Here is an 18,485-nt window from a genome sequence, read left to right as displayed (position 1 = left end):
CGTGGAGGCAGAGGCTGGCAGCCCTTGCTGTACCTGGATGAGGACCAGGCCAGGTGTGGAGGTGAGTCAGCTCCCAGCACCCCCAAGCTCCCCTGGCTGCTGCGCTGGGTGCCTGTCTGTCTGCCCGGCACCGGCCCTGCAGGGGTGGCTGATCACAGACGGGTGTACGGCCGTGCACGTCCCTGAGCCTTAGTGGAACAACGCTGGCTGGAGACCAGACCCGCCCTGGAGCCAGAGCTTCTTGGCCCCCATGCAGCACAGCCCCACAGCACCCATAAATCCCAGCCCACAAAAAGGCGTCACGCTGGCAGTAACCTGCCCCTGCCCAAAAGCCCACCCTGGTTAGCAAGGTCTGAGCACCCCCATTTCCCCCAGACTCAACAGCAGACAAGCACCTACAACCCATGCACACTCTCTAAACCTGTTTCCATTTTGTTTCCTTGAATTTTATTTCATTTTGCATAAAACTCTAGCTGTTTCCAGCCAAAATTACATAGCAGACAGAGTAACAGAGGAGGAGAAGTGATGTAGGAATCCTTGTCAACAAGGTGGCACAATCCAGTGGTACAGAGCTGGGGCAGGGCACGGGACACGGGCACGCACCGAGCTGATGGATCACAGCCAAGTGCTGTGCCAGTGAGAGCAGCAGGTAAGGAGTGAGACTTGGGACTTGGACAACAGCCCACCAGAGCACTCACCACACCTGCCCTGAGCCCCCCGCCTCAGGGGTGCTCACCTCATCCTTCCCCGGCCAGGCAAAAGTCAGCTCAGGTTGCAGGTAAAGCCCATATGCTGGCACTCGCCGAAACAGCTGTTGCAGCAAGTTGTAAAGCCCAGTTCTCCTTTGGTTTAAGTGCAAAATCACACAGTTCACATGCATGTTTTTATAGACATTACAAAGGAGGTATCTCCCAGCTCAATCCAAGGCTGGAGTTAAGCGTAATTCATTTGAAGAAGAATGGCTCTGGCAGTACCCTTGTCATGTTCAGGCTCTGGGGTTAGAGGTTTTGGGTGTTTTTCCTATCATCACAAATCCATGTCAGATTTAAGCAGAAGCTAATTTTAAACATCTTCCACCATTTTTTCCCTAATGGGAAAAACATCATCTAGGACTAACACAGCCCTGCCTGCCTTGGTTTCTTTGCTGTAGCGATGGTCATGGTGTGCTGTAACCCAGTGCCTGTTTGCCCTGCAATGGGAAAGGGGCTGCTGCGTGGCTTTCCTTCCCCTCCCTCCTTTGGTATCAACAGCACCCACAGCGGTGGAGCCCAGCTGCGAGCAGGTGGAAGCAGCGCTCTCTGGGGCACGTCAGACCAAGCCTTTTCCTCCTAGACCACACGTGGCTCCCTATGGTGTCCATGGCCCCTGAAGGACCCTGAACTGGGAAAAAGCCACACCAGCCAGCACCATGCAGTCAGGAAGCAGCAGACCTTGGTACCAAGTTGCTCTGAAAAAGCCTGTTTGAAGCACAGAGCTCCCTTGAGCCTTGCCCCGCTCCCTTTCAGGCTAGGGGACCTCTGCCAGCAACAGGCTTGGATGGTGGATGCAGGACTGAAACTGCTGCACCGTTATGATGTGAGTGTCCTAAGTTCTCACGCAGCTTGCAGCGCTCCAAGTAGAACAGGAAGCTTAGCTGGTGCGTGGCCAGCGGCAGATGTACCTCCCTCTCCTGCCTGCATTGGGGAACTCCAACACCACTTCCCCTCCAGCCTCCCCCGCCGAGTTCCTTCCCACTGTGCACAAGGTACCAGGGCTCCTCAATTACATAAGTTAATTAACCACACACCCCCCCGCAAAAAAAAAATAAAAATTAAAAATCAAGAATGAGGTGCTGAAAACGGAGGAGCGTGAGCTTGAACCTCAGATATACGATACCCATCTGGAACATGGTGAACACGCTCCTCCGAGGCAGGGACGCGCTAGCGAGACACTGCTCTCCGAGCCAGCCTTCCCCTCATTCCCAGCGTTCGTACATTCAATTCAGAAAGTGAAGTTTCCTTCCCAGGGCAGACAGCGGACGTTCGAGGGACGTGCTCAGCAGGACACTGCTGCTGCTACAGTTCTGCTCAGCAGGGACAAGTCATGCTGCTACTGCGTAGTGTCACATCTGCTGTTGAAAAGATGTTTTATGATGCCCGGGTTTGCCAAGGTGGAGATGTCCCCCAGATCTTTGTCATTTTTGGCAATCTTCCTTAATATCCGTCTGGTAATCTTTCCTGTAACAACAGCCACGAAAGAAAAGCGGGAGTCAGGATCTCCAGCATCTGCAGGAGTGGGGAGTGCCCAGACCTACAGCACCCTGCTTGCCCTGAGGTTGCTCCCCCCTGAATTTGAGTGGCCCTGGACAAGCGGTTTAGGGCTGATTTCCTCCCACTGGCAGGAGCTACTCAGTCCTCCCAGCGCTGTCACTGGGCCCTTACCTGAGCGGGTTTTGGGCAGGCTAGGCGCATACTGGATGTAATCAGGTGTTGCAATCGGTCCAATTTTTTCTCTGACTAAAGAAAAAAAGAATTATTTTCATTGCAGGTACTAGGAGACAGAACACACCCCCTTTTCAGGCAGGATGACCAAGTGAAGACGTGCAGAGCCCAGCTCCTGGGGAACGTGGTAGGGCAGCGCTTGGGCGTGCTGCACCCCAGCCTCGGGGCTGTGGGAGCGGGCAGCAAGGCCTGCAATGACAACAGGGCTAATAAGCACATCTTCCCAAAGGCAAGGGCACTCGTTTCTTCATTCTCTCCATCTCCAGGAGACCTCTAAAATGGCTACACCAACCACTACTACCATTTTGGTAGAGCAAGGACTGATTTGCTGTTGGGTTCCTACAGAGAAGGAACGGCCAAGGGTCTGCTTCACATATTAAATGTGGCAGGCTGCTGTGGCAGTTAAAGAGCTCCCTTGAGACCAGAGCACAAACACCCACAGCACTGACCCCCAGAGCAACCAAATGATCCTCACAGCGAGTCAGAACCTGCCAGGGAGAGCTGTGGCAGCCGTGCCCACGCTGCTGCCAATGGAAGCCTGCCAGGTACCGCAGTCCTTCACGCAGCTTGCCAGCTCCCAGGAGGTAGAGCTGGCATCACATGAGCAGCCAAAGGCCAGGAGAACTAATTTTAGCCTTCACCAGCCGTGCTCTCTAATCAGAGGGGGCACCTTGTTGCAGTTGTCCACACCGCATTGCCCAGACCATGGGCACCCTCGTTCAAGTACCCAAGTCCTTAACCCCTCCATCACCTGCCCAGCACTGCCCTCTCCCTGCTGCATAACCTCCCCAACGCCGCCTGCTGCTACCTTGTTTTTTTAGCTCATCTGTCAGGTTCTTGGTGAACTCGTGGCCATCTCTCAGGGTCACAAAGCAGTAGAGGCACTCGCCTTTCAGGGGGTGCGGGTGGCTGACCACCGCAGCCTCCGAGATGGCAGTGTGCTCAAGCAAGGCTGACTCCACCTCTGCAGTGCTCAGCAAGTGGCCTGGAAGCAAGGAGAGGCAGTGTGTTACAGACCCCAGCACCAGGCCAGGGTCCTGCAGCTGGGAGGAAGAAGCCTGCGGGTGTAAAAGGCCCTAAACTATAGGTCTGAGAGCATCAACTTCATTTGCTTGAGAAAAGACAGCAGCTGGAGAGAGAAACTCCAACAGGGCAGGGGCCAGGCTGCCCCGAAGGCTGCCAGGTATTGCTTACCTGCAGAGCGAGGCCATCTCCCCCGGCTGTTCTCCCTCCCACCTTTACCTGCTTTCCTGTAACAGATGATGGACTGTGCACAGCCTGGGCTGAGGAGGGGGTGGGTTTGGTGAGAGGAGACCTGCCCACATGGCCAGCTGGACGGTCAGAGGAGGAAGACGCTGCACCTGCAGAGCCCGGGACCCAGCCCCGCCAGGCACTGCTCCAGCTCATCACTGGGGAGATGGAACTACGCTCCCCATCGCGGGGCAGGGGCACAACTCCCTCCTGTACCTGCACTCTGACATTCCGCCCTGGGACTGCTGTCGCAGAAAACCACAGGAAGGTGGTCAACTCCCAGAACGATCAAGCACTGCTGGTCAGATGAAAGGATCTAGTTTGATCCAGGGACAAGTAGCCACAGCACCTCACAGGCAGCGGTAAGTACCTGCAGGTACCACAGCCTCGAGGAAGGGAGCGAGGGAGCGGTATATATGTAAAGTGATGGGCTGAGCAGCAGCTGGATCTCAAAGACTCAGTCAAGAGAGGCGGGAGAATCTCCTCCTCTGTAGCTCTGAGCTTCGTTAGCCCTACATGGAGCAGCAGGTTGGATTACGGACCACGCGGTCCTGCCCAGCCTCTGTGATTCCCTGTGGCCCTAAATCCTTCAGCACGAAGGCAACATGGCTGGTTAAGGACCTCCTCCAGGAGGTCAGAGAAGGTTCCTTCCCTTCAGTGTGCTGTCTCCAGAGAAAGTGATGTCACCAAGTCACAGAGTCATCTGCCTCTGAAATAAACCTGACCCAGCAATTAAATCCACGTTGAGGACAGGTTGCTGGGCAGAGTCACAGATGCAGAGCCATCCCCCATACAGCAAGGCAGCTTTTTAATTAGTGTCAGAAACGGATGCAAAAGTGTCCCCATAAAGCAAGATGTCTCTTAACTAGTGTCAGAAAGTGTATCGGTCCCCACTGAAGACAAAACTCGTTCTTACCAGAAACATTCAACATGTCATCAATTCGCCCTGTGATCCAGTAATAACCATCTTTATCTCTCCTGCAGCCTAAAAATAGCCAGAAATGACAGCGTGAGGAAGCAGTGCCAGCACTCAGAGCAACTGATAAGGGATTCTGAGGCCAGGACATGGCAAAATTTAAATTGCCATCCCCAGGCCCCTGCAGCCACACACCTCTGGACAACCTTACCATCGCCTGTCACATAGTACCCAGGGAACTTCTTGAAGTATGTGGTTTCAAATTGCTGGTGGTTTCCGTACAGTGTGCGCATCATTCCTGGCCAGGGCTGCTTAAATACCTGACGGTGAAAAACGCAGACCTGAGTCAGTGAGAGCAAACCCAACAACCTGGGCTTTGCACCGTGGCGACAGACGCATGCAGCCTCCGCAGGCGGTGACGGAGACGCTGGAGGCAGAGCCAGGAGTGATGACACTCAAACACTTGCTGCCCAGTGCTGATCTTCTGGGGAAGTCTCGCCAGGCTTGGCACGGGGGAAGGAGCTTGGCTGAGGAGTTGTTCCCGTCCTCCCGCCTTGCCCATGCGTGCAAGTGCATTTAACCATCAGCTGAATGGTTTGTTTATGGCATAAAGCCCCCAGCAAGTTACAGCAGCGGAGGAAGTTCCTAGCACCCACGGGGGTCCCTTGGGTGGACCCAGAGTAAGCAGAGATGTGCACGTGCTCCCAGGAAGGTCCTGGAGCTCATGGGGAATGGACAAGGGGAGGAGAGGGAAGATCAGCCCTTCTTTACCAGGTAGCCTTCTGCTTCTCCTTCCAGCTCTTCCCCCGACTCGTTCAAGATAGCAGGGACCACACCGAAGAAGGGGAACGTCTGCCACGGGGAGCAGAGAGCAAGGAGACAGGGAGGTGAGCCCACACATTAAAACCCCCGAACCAGGAGTGGGATGCAGAGCAAGGGCAGCTTTGGAGAGGCTGTGGCACGTGGGCCTGTGAGCACCGCTGCACCAGGCCAGGCCTGGGATTTTGGGTGGTGGCCACCCCCCAGACACACCACCATCCCACTATCACCCTGGCAGGCTGGTAAGCACCAGGCCATGGCACAGACAGTGCCAGCTGCTGCTGCAGTGCCTTGCTCCCTGGGGAGCCCTCCCTGCCCCAGGAGGGCAGAAGTACTCACAGCAGAGCCTGGCTTCAAAGGGGTGGCGGCAGGGAGGGGTGTCAGCATGTGGCCACCCTGCAAAGAGAGACAAACACGAGTCAGCGTGGGCCACGCCAGCCCACGCCACAGATGTCTGCACTGGCTCCGGTCACACACAGGCTGCTCGGGGCAGCTGCAGAGACAGGGCCCCAGGAAGGATACGGCAGGGGACAGGGAGCCTGGGTTTGGGCACAAAGCTTTGGGGATGCTGAGGGACAGAAAGGGGAGGGGAGCAGGGTCCAGAGCAGACCTTGGCAGGGACCCTTTGGAGAGGAAGGTCTCCCCTTGGAGCCTGCTTGAGGTCCAGGAAAGAAAGAGAAGGGGAACCAACACTTGCAGGCCACACTGGACTCTCCTGGGCAAGCAAAAGAACTAGTCCACATAGAACAAAGAAGCACTAGGGCAAACCTGCAACGACGCCCTGTGGGGAGCACAAGGGAAAGAGGTCCCAGGGCCACCCAGGTGAGGACTCACTGTCTCCGTCTGCCAGAACGTGTCCACAATGGGGCACCTTTCTTCTCCCACCACGCGGTAGTACCACAGCCAAGCTTCAGGGTTGATGGGCTCGCCGACGCTCCCCAGCACCTTCAGAGACTTCCTGCTGTGCCTGTGGAGAGGAGGGGGCTGGCAGGGGCTCAGCAGGCCCTGGAGAGCAGCAGCGGTGAGCCTGCTGCACAGCAGAGCCTACAGGAACTCCTGGGCTACCCAAAGTGTACTTGGGGCTTCCAGGCATGGTTCAGACCCTTCTGGGCCCTCTTCCATGGGGGAGGAACGAAGACCTCTGTGATTTTGGTGTCTCCTGCCCCACACTCCCACTTGGCTCTGCTCCTTCCCCTCCTTGGGCCAAGCAGCAGCACACGGATGAGCACTCTGCCCAGCACACCTCTGGGAGCTTTGGTCAGGAGCAGGGAGGACCTGCCACCTCTGAGCTTAGCTGCAGCTTAGGATGGAAGAGGACCACCAGCTCAGAAGTGCCACCATGAAGTTAGCACTGGGAGCGCAGACACAGCCTGCATATTGCTGTGTAGAAGGCACAAGATCCTGGTCTGTTCAGAAAATACGCTGGGGAAGCTGCTGCTCAGCGGGGAAGCTGGGGCCCCTGTCCCCCACTGGGAGCCTCTGGCTCTGCCGGAGCCGGGGATCCCCACGCCACTGGGGGCTGCCACTCACTTTTTGACAGGCTCCTCCCCGTGCTTCATCAGCAGCCGGATGGCTGTGGGGGCTGTGTAGAATTTAGTCACCTTGTACTTGTCAACGATGCTCCACATTCGCCCGATGTCCGGGTAGGTGGGGACACCTTCAAACTGAGCAGGAGACAGGGCCGTGAGACAGCCGCTCCCTACTGCTACTGACCTGCAGCACCCTCCCGTGCAGGAGGAGCCGGCAGCAACAGGGAACAGCAGACGGACCCTAGCGTGTCCTTGTACAAATGCCAGGGCACCAGACAGTGAAACCAGCCCAGCCCAGGGACCCCTTTTAGGGTTTTTTGGGGAGAAATCTGGAATCACCCCATCCCAGGCGTTCTAGCAGATGTCCCCTGAAACACCCTCGCAGCACCGGCGTTTGGGCGGCTACCACAGCGACAGTCCCACCAGCACAACTGACCCTGCCCACACAGCAAAAGGCAAGAGGTCCAAACACAGCGACAGAACCACAACCCGAAGCACCAAGAACCCCCAGAAGGGCTCCCCCAACGTGACACCGATTTTCCTGCTTGCAATTCCCCAGGGAGTCTTGGGCACAGGCCTCTGGCTCCCTGATCTGTATGTAAGTTACAGCTGTACACTGTCAAGAGAAATACAGACGCAGGAGTTAAATCCAGGTTGTCAAACTGGCATCAGCAGTGAAAACATCACTCCCTGCTCCTGATCCGGCTTCCGCATTACCCTGCAGCAGCCCTGGCTCCCCTGGTGCACAAGGCTTGTACTTCTAAGGGAAAGAAATGTGAGCACTTGAAAAACTAAACACCCAAAAGTCACATATCAAGTAGCTCCCCCATCTGCCACCGAGCAGACACCCATGCCCTCCCTGGGGACCCTCACCCTTTCTCACAGAGCGTGGCACACTGCATGCAAGCGGGAAGCACATTCGTCACAGAGCAATGCAGGGATGCAGCTCAGCACCGTGTCCTCCACGTTCTTGGGGTAAAAGCACCCAGCTGCCACCCAGCACTTACCAACACACTAGTTGCCCCGTTTGCCAAGGGTCCGTAAGTGAGGTAGGAATGGCCCGTTATCCACCCGATGTCAGCTGTGCACCAGTAGACATCCTCCGGTTGGTAATCAAACACATATTTAAATGAGGTGGCAGCAAAAAGCATGTATCCACCCACTGTATGCAGCACACCCTAGGAGGAGAAGGCAAGCAACTGTCAGCGCAAGCGCCCACCAAGGCCCTCACCCTCCCGGGCCAAGCTGAGCATCACCAGCCCACTGAGCTCAAACAGCAGCAGTGACCAGCACAGCCCCTTTCCCAAGGGCTCTGTGGATCCTCCTCTTAGTGGGGCCTCCCAGCAGGACCCTCAGCAGCGCCCACAGTGAGGCATTACTGCGGTTCAGCCCGGCCCCGTGGGCGGTGGGCTAGGAAGCATACCTTGGGTTTCCCAGTTGAGCCACTCGTGTAGAGGATGAAGAGTTCGTCCTCCGCGTCGCACCACTCAGGCTCACACTCCGTGCTGGCACCGCTCATCAGCTCGTGCCACCACACGTCCGTGGCTGGGTTCCAGGGAGTCTGGAAAAAACAGATTAGAAACAGGCTTGCCCAAAATAAGAGAAGTGGGGGGGACGAGGGGTGCAGCCCTAACCTCACCCCCCTCACAGACCATCGAGGCAGATGATCACAGCACAGCTTCTGCCCCAGAGCTGCCTGCTGCAAACCATGCACCACAGCTGCAGCCCCCACTCCAGAAGCTCCTTTTCTCAGCCCACAGCCACGAGGAAAACCTTTAAACACCGTCTGGCTGCAAGACCTGAAGCAGATTGCCCAAACCACCGGTATCGCCAATAAATCTCTCAGCAGCAGCAGCCAGGAGAGGGTCCACGGCAGCAGCTGCTCCGTGCTCCCCCAGCAAACAGGCTTCTCCAGCCCACAGGGCTGCCCCGGAACAGCCAAGCAGCGAGCCTCACCCAGCACAGCCGCACACCCACCTGTCCCGCACGCCTTGCGGGGACCCTACAGCAGCACGGCCCGAGACAAACAGGAACACGTTTGCTGGGCTCACACTGCTCGGCCTCAGACACCCCCCACCCCAAAAAAAAAGAAACCAAAACAAATCTGTTAACCTGATTTTAAGGAAATTACCCTGCTGCTCCGACGCGGAAGCACCCAGCACTGGCCACCCGAAGGAGCTACTTGAGGATGCCAGAGCTGTAACAGAGCCACCAGTGCTTGTGGCTGGTGGGCAGAAGTCACCCCAAGAGTTGTGCTGTGCCAGCTGGCACAGATCACTGCAAGACCTAACTCACCTGAGCTCACCTTTCCTCGAAGGAGCTTGGGGTGGCCATGTGGGCAACGCTCCCCAGCCTCAGCACGGATGTGCACATCTGTGAGGGCCAGCACGCTGACCCGGAGCCTTGCAGCTCCCAGCCTGGGCACTTCTCCTCGCAGAGCTAGAGCCCATTGCACAGGCACAGCCTGCACAGAGTCCCCACAGCCCCTCAGCTGGGCTGCACGCAGGCAGAGAGCAGCCACGAGGTCACACGGTGACTCTCTGCAGCCTAAAGATGTTCACGTGCCACTTGGAGGCACCGGGACCCCACGGCCCAGCACACAGCTCCTGCACACGTGGTGCAGGGGACACTAGCTGCTGGACAGCCTGATGTGACCGAGCCCACCTGGAAAGCCCTCACAGATCCCCAGGGCTCCTGGCTTTACCTGGGGAAGCAGTTTCCACAGGTCTGTCCCACCAGCAAGCCCCCAGCAAAGCACCAGGTCAAACAAGCCCAAGGTAGGCTCACACCAGCCCATCCAACAGTGGCTTTCTAGCATCCCTCCTTCAAGGATCCCTCCATCTTAGCCCCCAGCTCCCACTGTCCATGGAGGAGGTCAGCCCCACGGCATGGCACACAGCCCCTGAGGCCAGGCCTCTGCCTGCCTGCTCGTGGGGTCCTCAGGCCCCAGCTCCTTGGATGGGGCAGGCAGAGTCCACATTGCAGCTCCAGAGCTCCAGGTCTGCTGCCCATGGCACACCACTGCAGCCGGGAAGCTGCGGGTGATCCCTGCCAGCGTCACCGCAAAGGGAAGTGCATTGCGACAGCTGCTTTTAAAAAAGGCAGAGATGAACCGTCATCCGAACGCTGACAGCGCATCCTGGGGTTCTGCATTTCCCGTCAGCACGCTGACGTGCGCTCAGGGGCTTCTATGGATGCAGATTTGCTTCTGGCAGCACAGTTGGTGGCACTGCATTTGCCCCGAAACCGTGGGCAGCTCTGGCCAAGCGGCGAGTGGTAACTACCACTAACATGCAACTGCTGGTAACCTGGTTAGGAAGGCACGTGTGGCTGTGCAGAGTCAGAGCGGTTAGGAAGGGGGAGCGGAAGGGAGATGCCACGAGGAGGAAGGCAGCGCTGTGTGTAAATACCTTGGGATGGAGTCTCTGTGAGCTCTCAGTCTTTTTTTCCTGTTAAAAATCCACAAAGAGGGTGTGAAAGTTGAGAAGCAGAGGATCCACACCGGGCTTTGCAGGCAGGGAGCTGGAAGCCCACAGGCCTGGATGCTGGGAAACCATCCTGGCAGGCTGGAGGGCACTTGGATCCCGGGCCAGGCCAGGAGATGCCCTCTGCCGGTTTCCAGCACCTTCCCTGGGTACCCACCACCTGTGCAGTGGGTCGCAGAGGCCACCCCTGCATGCAGCCAGCTGGGTACAGAAGCGCAGAGCTGGCGCACAGCCCACGGACTGTCTGAGAGTGTCACACAAGCCGACGGCATGGTAAGAGTGTGCTCGCCGGGGAAAGCAATCTTTAACAAAGCGTCTGAACAAGTACAGCAGCAAAACCCACAGGGTAAGGGACACCCTCCAGCCTCCTCCCGGGACATTCTGCATGGTGACGTCACCTCACCCACAGCACCCAGTGCAGGGACAGGCTTCTCTGCAACCACCCAGCCAGGGAAGCCTTGTGCAGGAAGGCCAGTCTGCTCCGGTATTCCCAGCCCTTTGCAGCTACCCTGCCCTCGCAAGAGAGGGGGCAGAGGAGGCCAGTGTAACACAGCCAGACTGGCAAACATCGAGCAACACCCCAATAAAATTAACACAGCTGAACAAAGAAAATTAGCTCAAAGATACAGAATCTGCTGGGACCTCTTGTTCCAGGGATGCACACAGACCATCCTTCTGAAAACAGAGCCCAAAGCTCACATGTGCTCCCCAAATACAACCCATTTCTGAGCAAGCAGCAGCCTGGGGATAACCCAATGCAAATAATCACCAAACACACAGGGACCGAAGACACCACTGTAAGACACGGAGCCGTCTGGTAGTTCAAAGCAACCTGCCTTTTAAGCAGATGAAGACAGCGGGTAGCAGCCGGGTGCAGCAAGACTGCACACCAGCCTCAGGAGCTCAGCAGGCAGCCACGGCTCCACGACACCTTCCCCTCCTTCCACCCCCACCTCACCACATGCCTCTGGCCCACATCCTTTCATCTGGTTTCAGTTGCAAGGGAAAACCCCAGCCCCAGCAGCTGACGCAGTTACTCTGCCAGCTACACAGAGGCTGCACTATTCTCAGCACATGATTGTTGTCATGTCGGGGGGCTGCGTTGAACCCACACCATGAGCACAAATCGCCTGTTTTTCCTCTTGCTTCCACTGTCACAGCTACGGTGCAGGACAGCATCGGTCTTTGCAAAAAGCAGAGAGAGTTACAGGATTAGGAAGGGAAAGTCTTCACTGTACAGAGGAAAACAGGCATCTTGTCCTAGTGGCTTTGGAAGATGCACCCGCTGTGTTCGCAGGGGTCCTGCCGGCTGGCAGCTAGTGATGGTGTTAAAGGAAGCAGCAGGGAGAGGATCTTGGTAAAGGAAAAGGAACCACTTTTCAGACCACTCGCAATGCAACAACAGCAAGAAGGGGAGAAAACAGGAACAGGAGTCAAGAGAACAGGAGCATCCAGGGAAGCACTGCAGTGGTTTTGCACCGATCGATTTGCTGGGTTCAGGCCCATAGCCATAAAATCCCCCCTCTCACCCCCACAGGAGCATACCTGTACATCCTGGCACAGCCTTTTGAGAGGGGGAGATTTGCTGCATGTCCCGTCCACTGCTACCTCTTCCCTCCCTAAGTGCTTCACCACGATGCACTTTTTCAAAGGGGAGCCCCTGTAAAAGGCAGGAGCTGTCAGAACAGGCTGCTCGGGCACGGGCTAAGCCCGCCCTTCACAGGCAGCACTGCAGGCAGAGCAGGGGCCCCGAGCTGCCCTTGTTGAGCTACAGCGTACGGTGCCACGCAACCTCCAGGCACACCATGAATTGTCAAGGCGCACAGCCACAGGAACAGAGCTTGGAGTGCAGGAAAGGTCTGTGCACAGCTTCCTGGGGATTTATCAGGTAGGATTCTTATGGAGGAAAGGGGGATTGGGCAGTGACTGGGCAGATTCCTTACAAATCCCAAACTTGCCCACTTGTGACCATGAACAAGACCTTGCACAGCACCCAGGAGATATTAGGTGGCTGCTCCCATCCTTAGGCGTGACCAACTGTCTGATTCAGAAGGAGGAAAAGCTTCCAAAGCCAGACTATACATCAAGGAAAAGAGTGGGCATTTGTCCCCTCATGAGGGCTAACACAGCCTACCCATAATGCAAACACAACGATCTCATCTCCCGTCAGCCCTGTCAGGGTACCAACACACTGCCTCCAACAGCTCATTCCCAACTTCCAAGATCACTTCTTTCCTCCCAGGTACCTATTTTTACAGCCCTAAACACTTACGTTCTCAAGTTTTAGAGTTTGACATGCTTTTATAAAGTTTGAATTTCTAACACACACACTATCTGCCCTAAATTTTCGTGTTTGATCAAATTTATAAGACCACATTCAGTCTCACACAAGCTACACAGACTCTGTCTGTAAGCTCAGCAAAGCCATTTCACCATGATTATTTCCCCTTCCATTTTTTAAAAAATAAAGCAGCTTCACCATATATTCGTGCACAGCGAGGCCCTGATCCAGTGCACTTGTTGGTGCATGTCAACTGGAGTGCCCATTCCTGTTTACACAGCCATTTCCCAAACTTGAATAATTTCTGATTTATTTCATTATTGTCGAATTAGTGGCTTTGGAACAAGACTAAAGCCTCATCTTGATGTGCCTCACAGCACTGTGTCCAAGTGTTCATAACTGGTATGGTGGTGCGTTATTCCCTCCCACTCCAGGAGCTGTTGCAGAACTGGGAGATCTGCCATGGGCCACTATGATGGTGGATCAATCTCTCTCCAGCAAATCCTCCCCCATCCAATATGTGGGCCTTCAGGTCAGAACAAACAAGAGGAAAGTTAAAAGAAAATGTTTTTAAGATGAGGGAGTCAAAGCACATATTACTTCTGAGAGGCTCAGGAACGCGGTGCAGCTCGAGTCTGCTGCAGAGCCTGCCCACCTATGAAGATTCCATACCCAGGTGTGCAGGAGCAGATTCCGGTAGCGATGCCTTTCTTACAAAGGAATCCAGACTTACTTGTCTTTACATTTCTGAAGGGCTTCATCTGCAATCTGCTTCAAGTTGACCAGCTTGTCCCCTCGATAAAAGGCATCTGCAAAATGGTAAGGAAAACATTAGAGGGGCTTCACAGCCAGGGCAGCCTGGGACAGCTGGAAGCAACAAGCAGTTGTTTCAGGAGGGCAGAGCAGAGCTCACATACTGCAAATGAGGGAAAGCAGTCAGGCAGCTGATGGGAAAGGTTTCCTAATACACCCTTTTAGCCTAGAGAAACAGATACCAAGAGAAATGGTGAAATTCCTTCCCTGGGAGAGGTTCCAAATTGACCCCAACAAGTCCCTTGGGTATATTCTGTGCAAAATAATCCAACATGGCCAGAACACAGACCGCAGTTTAGTGGGTTTTTTCCATGCCATGGACCTATTAATAAAAACACTATTTTTTGCACTATTGCAAAAACAGTTGGAGAAATGCAGCGGGCGTGCATGCAAACACTACCACTTTCTTGCTTTACAAGGCTGAGAGTTGCAGCAGACATGTCCTTAAAATTGGGAAGGGAGGGAATTCTCATATTAGGACTGCCTCATAAACGATACATCTTGCAAACATCTGGCTGATTTTGAAGAGGAAAATGGAAGAGAAGCGTTTGGAAACATCTTATTAGCAGCTGGTGACATCATGCTTTACAGGACAAAGTGGGCGGGCTGCTTAGATGCTTCACTGTACATTTGAAGTGGAAAATAGTACTCCAGCACCGCTACAAGCGGTGCATCCGCCTTGCGGCAGCTCAGCTAAAGCACTGCCCCTTCCTCTTCCATTTCCAAGTGCATCTAGCTTTTAAAATAAGGGCCTTTCAGACAGGCTACAGTAATGGCTCAGGGGCACAGATGCATGTTTTACCTGCTGTGATGAGGAGAGAACAACCGCAGTCAAGAATTCGCTCGCAAAGAGAGTCTGCTGAGAAACCTGCAAACTGACAGAGATCACACAACCAAGTCAGCAAGAACACAAAAAATACAACTCAAAAAAACCAACAGCAGCTGTGTGGTTCACCCGCAGTAAACGATACCACCAGGCACTGATGGAGACAGCTAAAGGAGCTTCATTCCACACTTAATGCAGAAAAGGGCTAGGCAACAGCAGCACCTTCATTGAGTTTCCATCCATCTCATGGTCAGCACCCATCTTTCAAACTCCTCTCCCAGAAAGAAGAGCTGCTCTCCGCAAAGAGCTCAGCACCAAGAGCAACACAAAGGGCTTGTTCCTACCACAATGGAGTGCAGAGCTCCAATCCTGGCGCAGGCCAGCATGGCTACAACCAGCTCCAAGATCATTGGCATGTAGATGGAAACTCGGTCGCCTTTTTTCACACCTGTGGAGAGAAAACGAACACATCACATGGCAAAAGGACAGGATACAGAAAGAAACTAATGATTTAAATCAGCATCTATATGTACACAATAAAGCTTCAGATGGAACTAGGGCTGAACCAGTCTTGGGTTTTGCCTTTCAAGCCCTACAGCTCTGGTAAGATAAGATGACTGCAATGAACGCTCCATGTTCTCATTGGACGCAGCCCTTGAAGGAGGCAGAAATGTAACTGGTGCCCACTGCTCATTGGAAAATCCCTGAGCAGGAAGTTTTGAGCACAGATTTCTTCCTTGTACAACTGACTTGGCCAGCATTGATTAGTTTTCACAGACAGAGCCAGAGATGAATCTCCAAAGGTGCATTGCAGGGCAAATCTGCATCCACTCTGCTTTACAAATGTGGAGGCAGAGAGAGAGGTGAAGTATTTTGCACAGAATTAATCAACAGACTGACAACCAGACAAAAAATGAGCCCAATCTCCAAAACCCCGGTCTGATGCATTCCCAGTATCCAAAGTTCCTCTTGCTTCAGCTGCGTACCTTGGCTGCGGAGGACATTGGCGAACTGACAGACTTTGTGCAGTAACTCGCTGTATGTTATTTTCGCGGAATCCCCAGGTTCATTCCCTTCCCTGGAAAAGCAAGGTAATATTTGTTATTGTACAAGCATTACAAGGCAAGCGCTGCACTTACTGCTTTGGACAACGTGTATGACCTCATCTGCCCTTCCAAGCAGAGTAACCAAACCCCAGAAATCCAATCCTGGGCTAAAGTTCTCCAATAGTAGGAAAATCAAGTCCAAAGTCCCCATTCCCTGTGTAGATCAGTATACCTGAAATCAATTGAATGCATGCAGTGGAAATACATGGTACTTTCAGAGAGGCAAGGAAGGTCCAACGGAACCAAAGCTAAGAGAGCACAAGCCCAAGACCAAGCCAGGATTTACGGCATGGCACCCTTGCTCACATGCAGATATATCCGCATGACACATTAGACAATGTTATTGTGCAGCAGCACACAGCCCTTAAATACCTGCCATCTGATGGACTGCGACGGGGTGTCAGGGCTGCCTTATTTTCCAAGGTCACACATACCAATGTATTTGTGCTATGTCATGCCTGCTCTGCGTTATTGTCTCTGTGGCCCTCCATGAACCAACTCTGGGCTGCTGCAGCCCAGGTGCCAGTTCAGTGGGACATCCCATTAGACACACCGACGGGAAGAAGAGCCAAGAGCTGCACCCAGAGATGGAACGGGAATGTCGCATCCCCAGATAAATGGTTTGCTACTGAAGAAAACAGCAGGTAATTTTAATGTGACACAAGTCTTCAGCTATGCAAAATAAGGTGGCACTCCCAACAGAATGGGAGATTAACAAAGAATTTGAATTTATTCTCTCCCTGAGGCAACCAGTACAAAACCAGTAATGATCCATAAAAGAATAGGGTATCACTCTCAGTTGATAGTCCCCATGGAAAAGTGTCCCCTTGAGTATGTGCAGCCAAATGAAAAACAACCCTGGTGCTGGGGAGAAGCCAGGAAGCACCTCCACGCTGTGTCCTCCCTTAGGACTGCAGCCAGGCTCCGTCTAACTTGGGAACAGAAACCTCACTTCTTTAACATCCAAGCAGTCCAGAGCATACAAAAAATATGTACTGAATTCTGCTAAAACTAACCCCTGCTCCTCCTTCCCCTGGCAACACAAACAGCGGGAGTGCTCCTGTGACACAGAAATGCATAAACACACACCCTCATTTCTCATATCATTCTGTGTCAGCACAACAGTGACCAGTGCTCCAGTGGCAGGCATGGTCCTGGTGGAAACAGCATAAGAGTCAGGAAAGCCCTGCTGACACCAGCTCTGCACCTCCTGCCCCATGCAGGACAGGGCTTTCAGAACTGGGGGTTACACTTGGATTACCCCATTCGAAAGCTACTCATGGATCTGCTGCTTACAAATTTGACTTGTCCCTCTCGATACCCAGTTATACTCCTGGCTTCCATGGTGGTCTGCAGCAACGGGGTGCATCGATACCTGCACTAAACTAACTTGCACAGGGCAGTGTTATCTTCCTACCAGTGGCTCCTGCAAGGGGATTCCCTGCTTGATCCTTTATGCAAGTTTGGTCCCTTTTAAGTGCAAGGAGGAGAGAAACAAGAATACTAAGAAAAAGTGTGGGAATGAAAACCAGTGTTCAGGGCAGGCAGCTCAGCTCTGGCATCCAAGCAGTTTCCCCTCCTTTCCCCATCATTACCAAGAGCATCACACTTTGAGCTAAATAACATGTGAGACTTGGGCTAGGGCCCTAACAGCAGGGCTCTCGCCTAGTAAAGAGAAACCAGGAAATCAGAGAGTTTCCTTGTTGATTTTATTACTTGAGGGTCAAAGATCCAAGAGCCGATTTCAGTGCTGGACTGAGGAGCTGTAACTGATTTCAGTGCTGTAACTGATCTGGCTCAGAGGAAGAGCATCTTCTTCTGTTGCATCCGGCTGTGTGCTGGGAGCCCTGCCTCGCCACGCAGAGGTTTCCCTCAGCGCATCTATGCTGCAGGCACAACAACATCAAGGCTAGTGCTGTGCAAACCTGCTTGGGTCCAGACGTGCAGTACCACTGCATGTGCAGGCCTGCCCCTCAGTGATGAGCCTTGCTAGGAGATACCTCTTAAAGGCAATTATAATGCTTCCAAAAGCAAGCTGGAACACCCCAGCCCCACTAACCCCCTGCGCCTAAAGATCTCCGCACTGGGGTCTGCTGGGCACTGTGGGCAGGCCCTGTGCAACCCAGCCCCCAGCCCAGGGTAAAACCGGGCAGGGAGGAGGGACAGTGCTCTGCTGCAGCGTAGGATCTAATTACAACCTTTACTAAGAGAGAAACACATTAGGAGGAAAGACTAGCACAGGCTGTCCCATCTGGAAGGCTTCCCATGTAAGGCAGGTAGGCAGGCAGGCAGCCCGCGGCCCTGGGTGCTATTTGGGGGCTCAGCTGGGCACCGCAGGTGAAGTGCTGTTTTGGCTGGTGGCAGACTTAGCCAAGGACACAGCAGAAAGCACTGGTCCCCCGTGCCAGGGAAATCAGGTGTGCCCATCAACTTGGTGATGCAACACCTACCTCAGGAGGGAGAGGAAGGCTCTGCTTTGCATGCAAAACTTGGGAGTCCTCTGACAGAAGCCCTGCAATCCTGCGCCCCAGGAAGACTTGGCTCCCTGCCTTGAGCCTTCACCGGCTGCATTTGTAATGCATCTCCTTGACAGACTCCCAGCAGAGCCTGGCCCTGCCCTGCAAACAGATTTCCGGAGGTGCTGATTTGCTTTGGGCTGGGGTGGCCACTGCTGCCACAAGATGGGCTGATGGTGGGATGCAGACAGAACATATGTAAAAAGCTGCACCGAGCATCCTGCACTTGCTGGGCAGCTGTGAGGAGATGGCAGCTTCTCGGGCGAGCAGCCCTGCATACCCGCTCTGGGCAGATCCATGCTGCCTCCCGCAAACGGTACCTGGGAGGGACACGGACCTGTCCTGAGCCACCTGCGTGCAAGGCATCACTTTGACATCCCTGCTTTCCCGGCACATGAGAAGCACATCTCAAATACATGAGGTCCTCCTCCTCCTCGCTAGGCTCCAGGAGGGAAACTCAGGC

At 54.2% G+C, this 18,485-nt stretch overlaps 1 protein-coding gene across 3 annotated transcripts in view; it reads right to left on the bottom strand.

The window, feature by feature from the left end:
• Positions 1-430: 430 nt before the first annotated feature.
• ACSS2 (acyl-CoA synthetase short chain family member 2) overlaps positions 431-18,485 on the bottom strand; it is a 33,180-nt gene continuing 15,125 nt past the window's right edge. For 2 of the 3 annotated variants that reach the window (XM_040609239.1, XM_040609241.1), the window contains 17 exons: positions 15,387-15,478; positions 14,745-14,848; positions 14,377-14,449; positions 13,495-13,570; positions 12,026-12,140; positions 10,406-10,444; positions 8,419-8,556; positions 8,003-8,173; positions 6,997-7,130; positions 6,301-6,433; positions 5,806-5,862; positions 5,419-5,499; positions 4,859-4,967; positions 4,648-4,716; positions 3,289-3,465; positions 2,421-2,495; positions 431-2,216 (listed from right to left, as the gene is read on the bottom strand). In XM_040609239.1, coding sequence (XP_040465173.1) covers positions 2,089-2,216; positions 2,421-2,495; positions 3,289-3,465; positions 4,648-4,716; positions 4,859-4,967; positions 5,419-5,499; positions 5,806-5,862; positions 6,301-6,433; positions 6,997-7,130; positions 8,003-8,173; positions 8,419-8,556; positions 10,406-10,444; positions 12,026-12,140; positions 13,495-13,570; positions 14,377-14,449; positions 14,745-14,848; positions 15,387-15,478 — 1,771 coding nt within the window. In that variant the 3' untranslated portion in view covers positions 431-2,088. The remainder of the gene's footprint in view (positions 2,217-2,420; positions 2,496-3,288; positions 3,466-4,647; positions 4,717-4,858; positions 4,968-5,418; positions 5,500-5,805; positions 5,863-6,300; positions 6,434-6,996; positions 7,131-8,002; positions 8,174-8,418; positions 8,557-10,405; positions 10,445-12,025; positions 12,141-13,494; positions 13,571-14,376; positions 14,450-14,744; positions 14,849-15,386; positions 15,479-18,485) is intronic. The other variant, XM_040609240.1, reaches the window with a different exon arrangement.

The sequence above is a fragment of the Falco naumanni genome, chromosome 10 (assembly GCF_017639655.2).
Source record: "Falco naumanni isolate bFalNau1 chromosome 10, bFalNau1.pat, whole genome shotgun sequence".
NCBI lineage: Eukaryota > Metazoa > Chordata > Aves > Falconiformes > Falconidae > Falco > Falco naumanni.
Note: the sequence above shows the minus strand (reverse complement) of the source record. Positions and strands in the feature narration are given on the sequence as shown.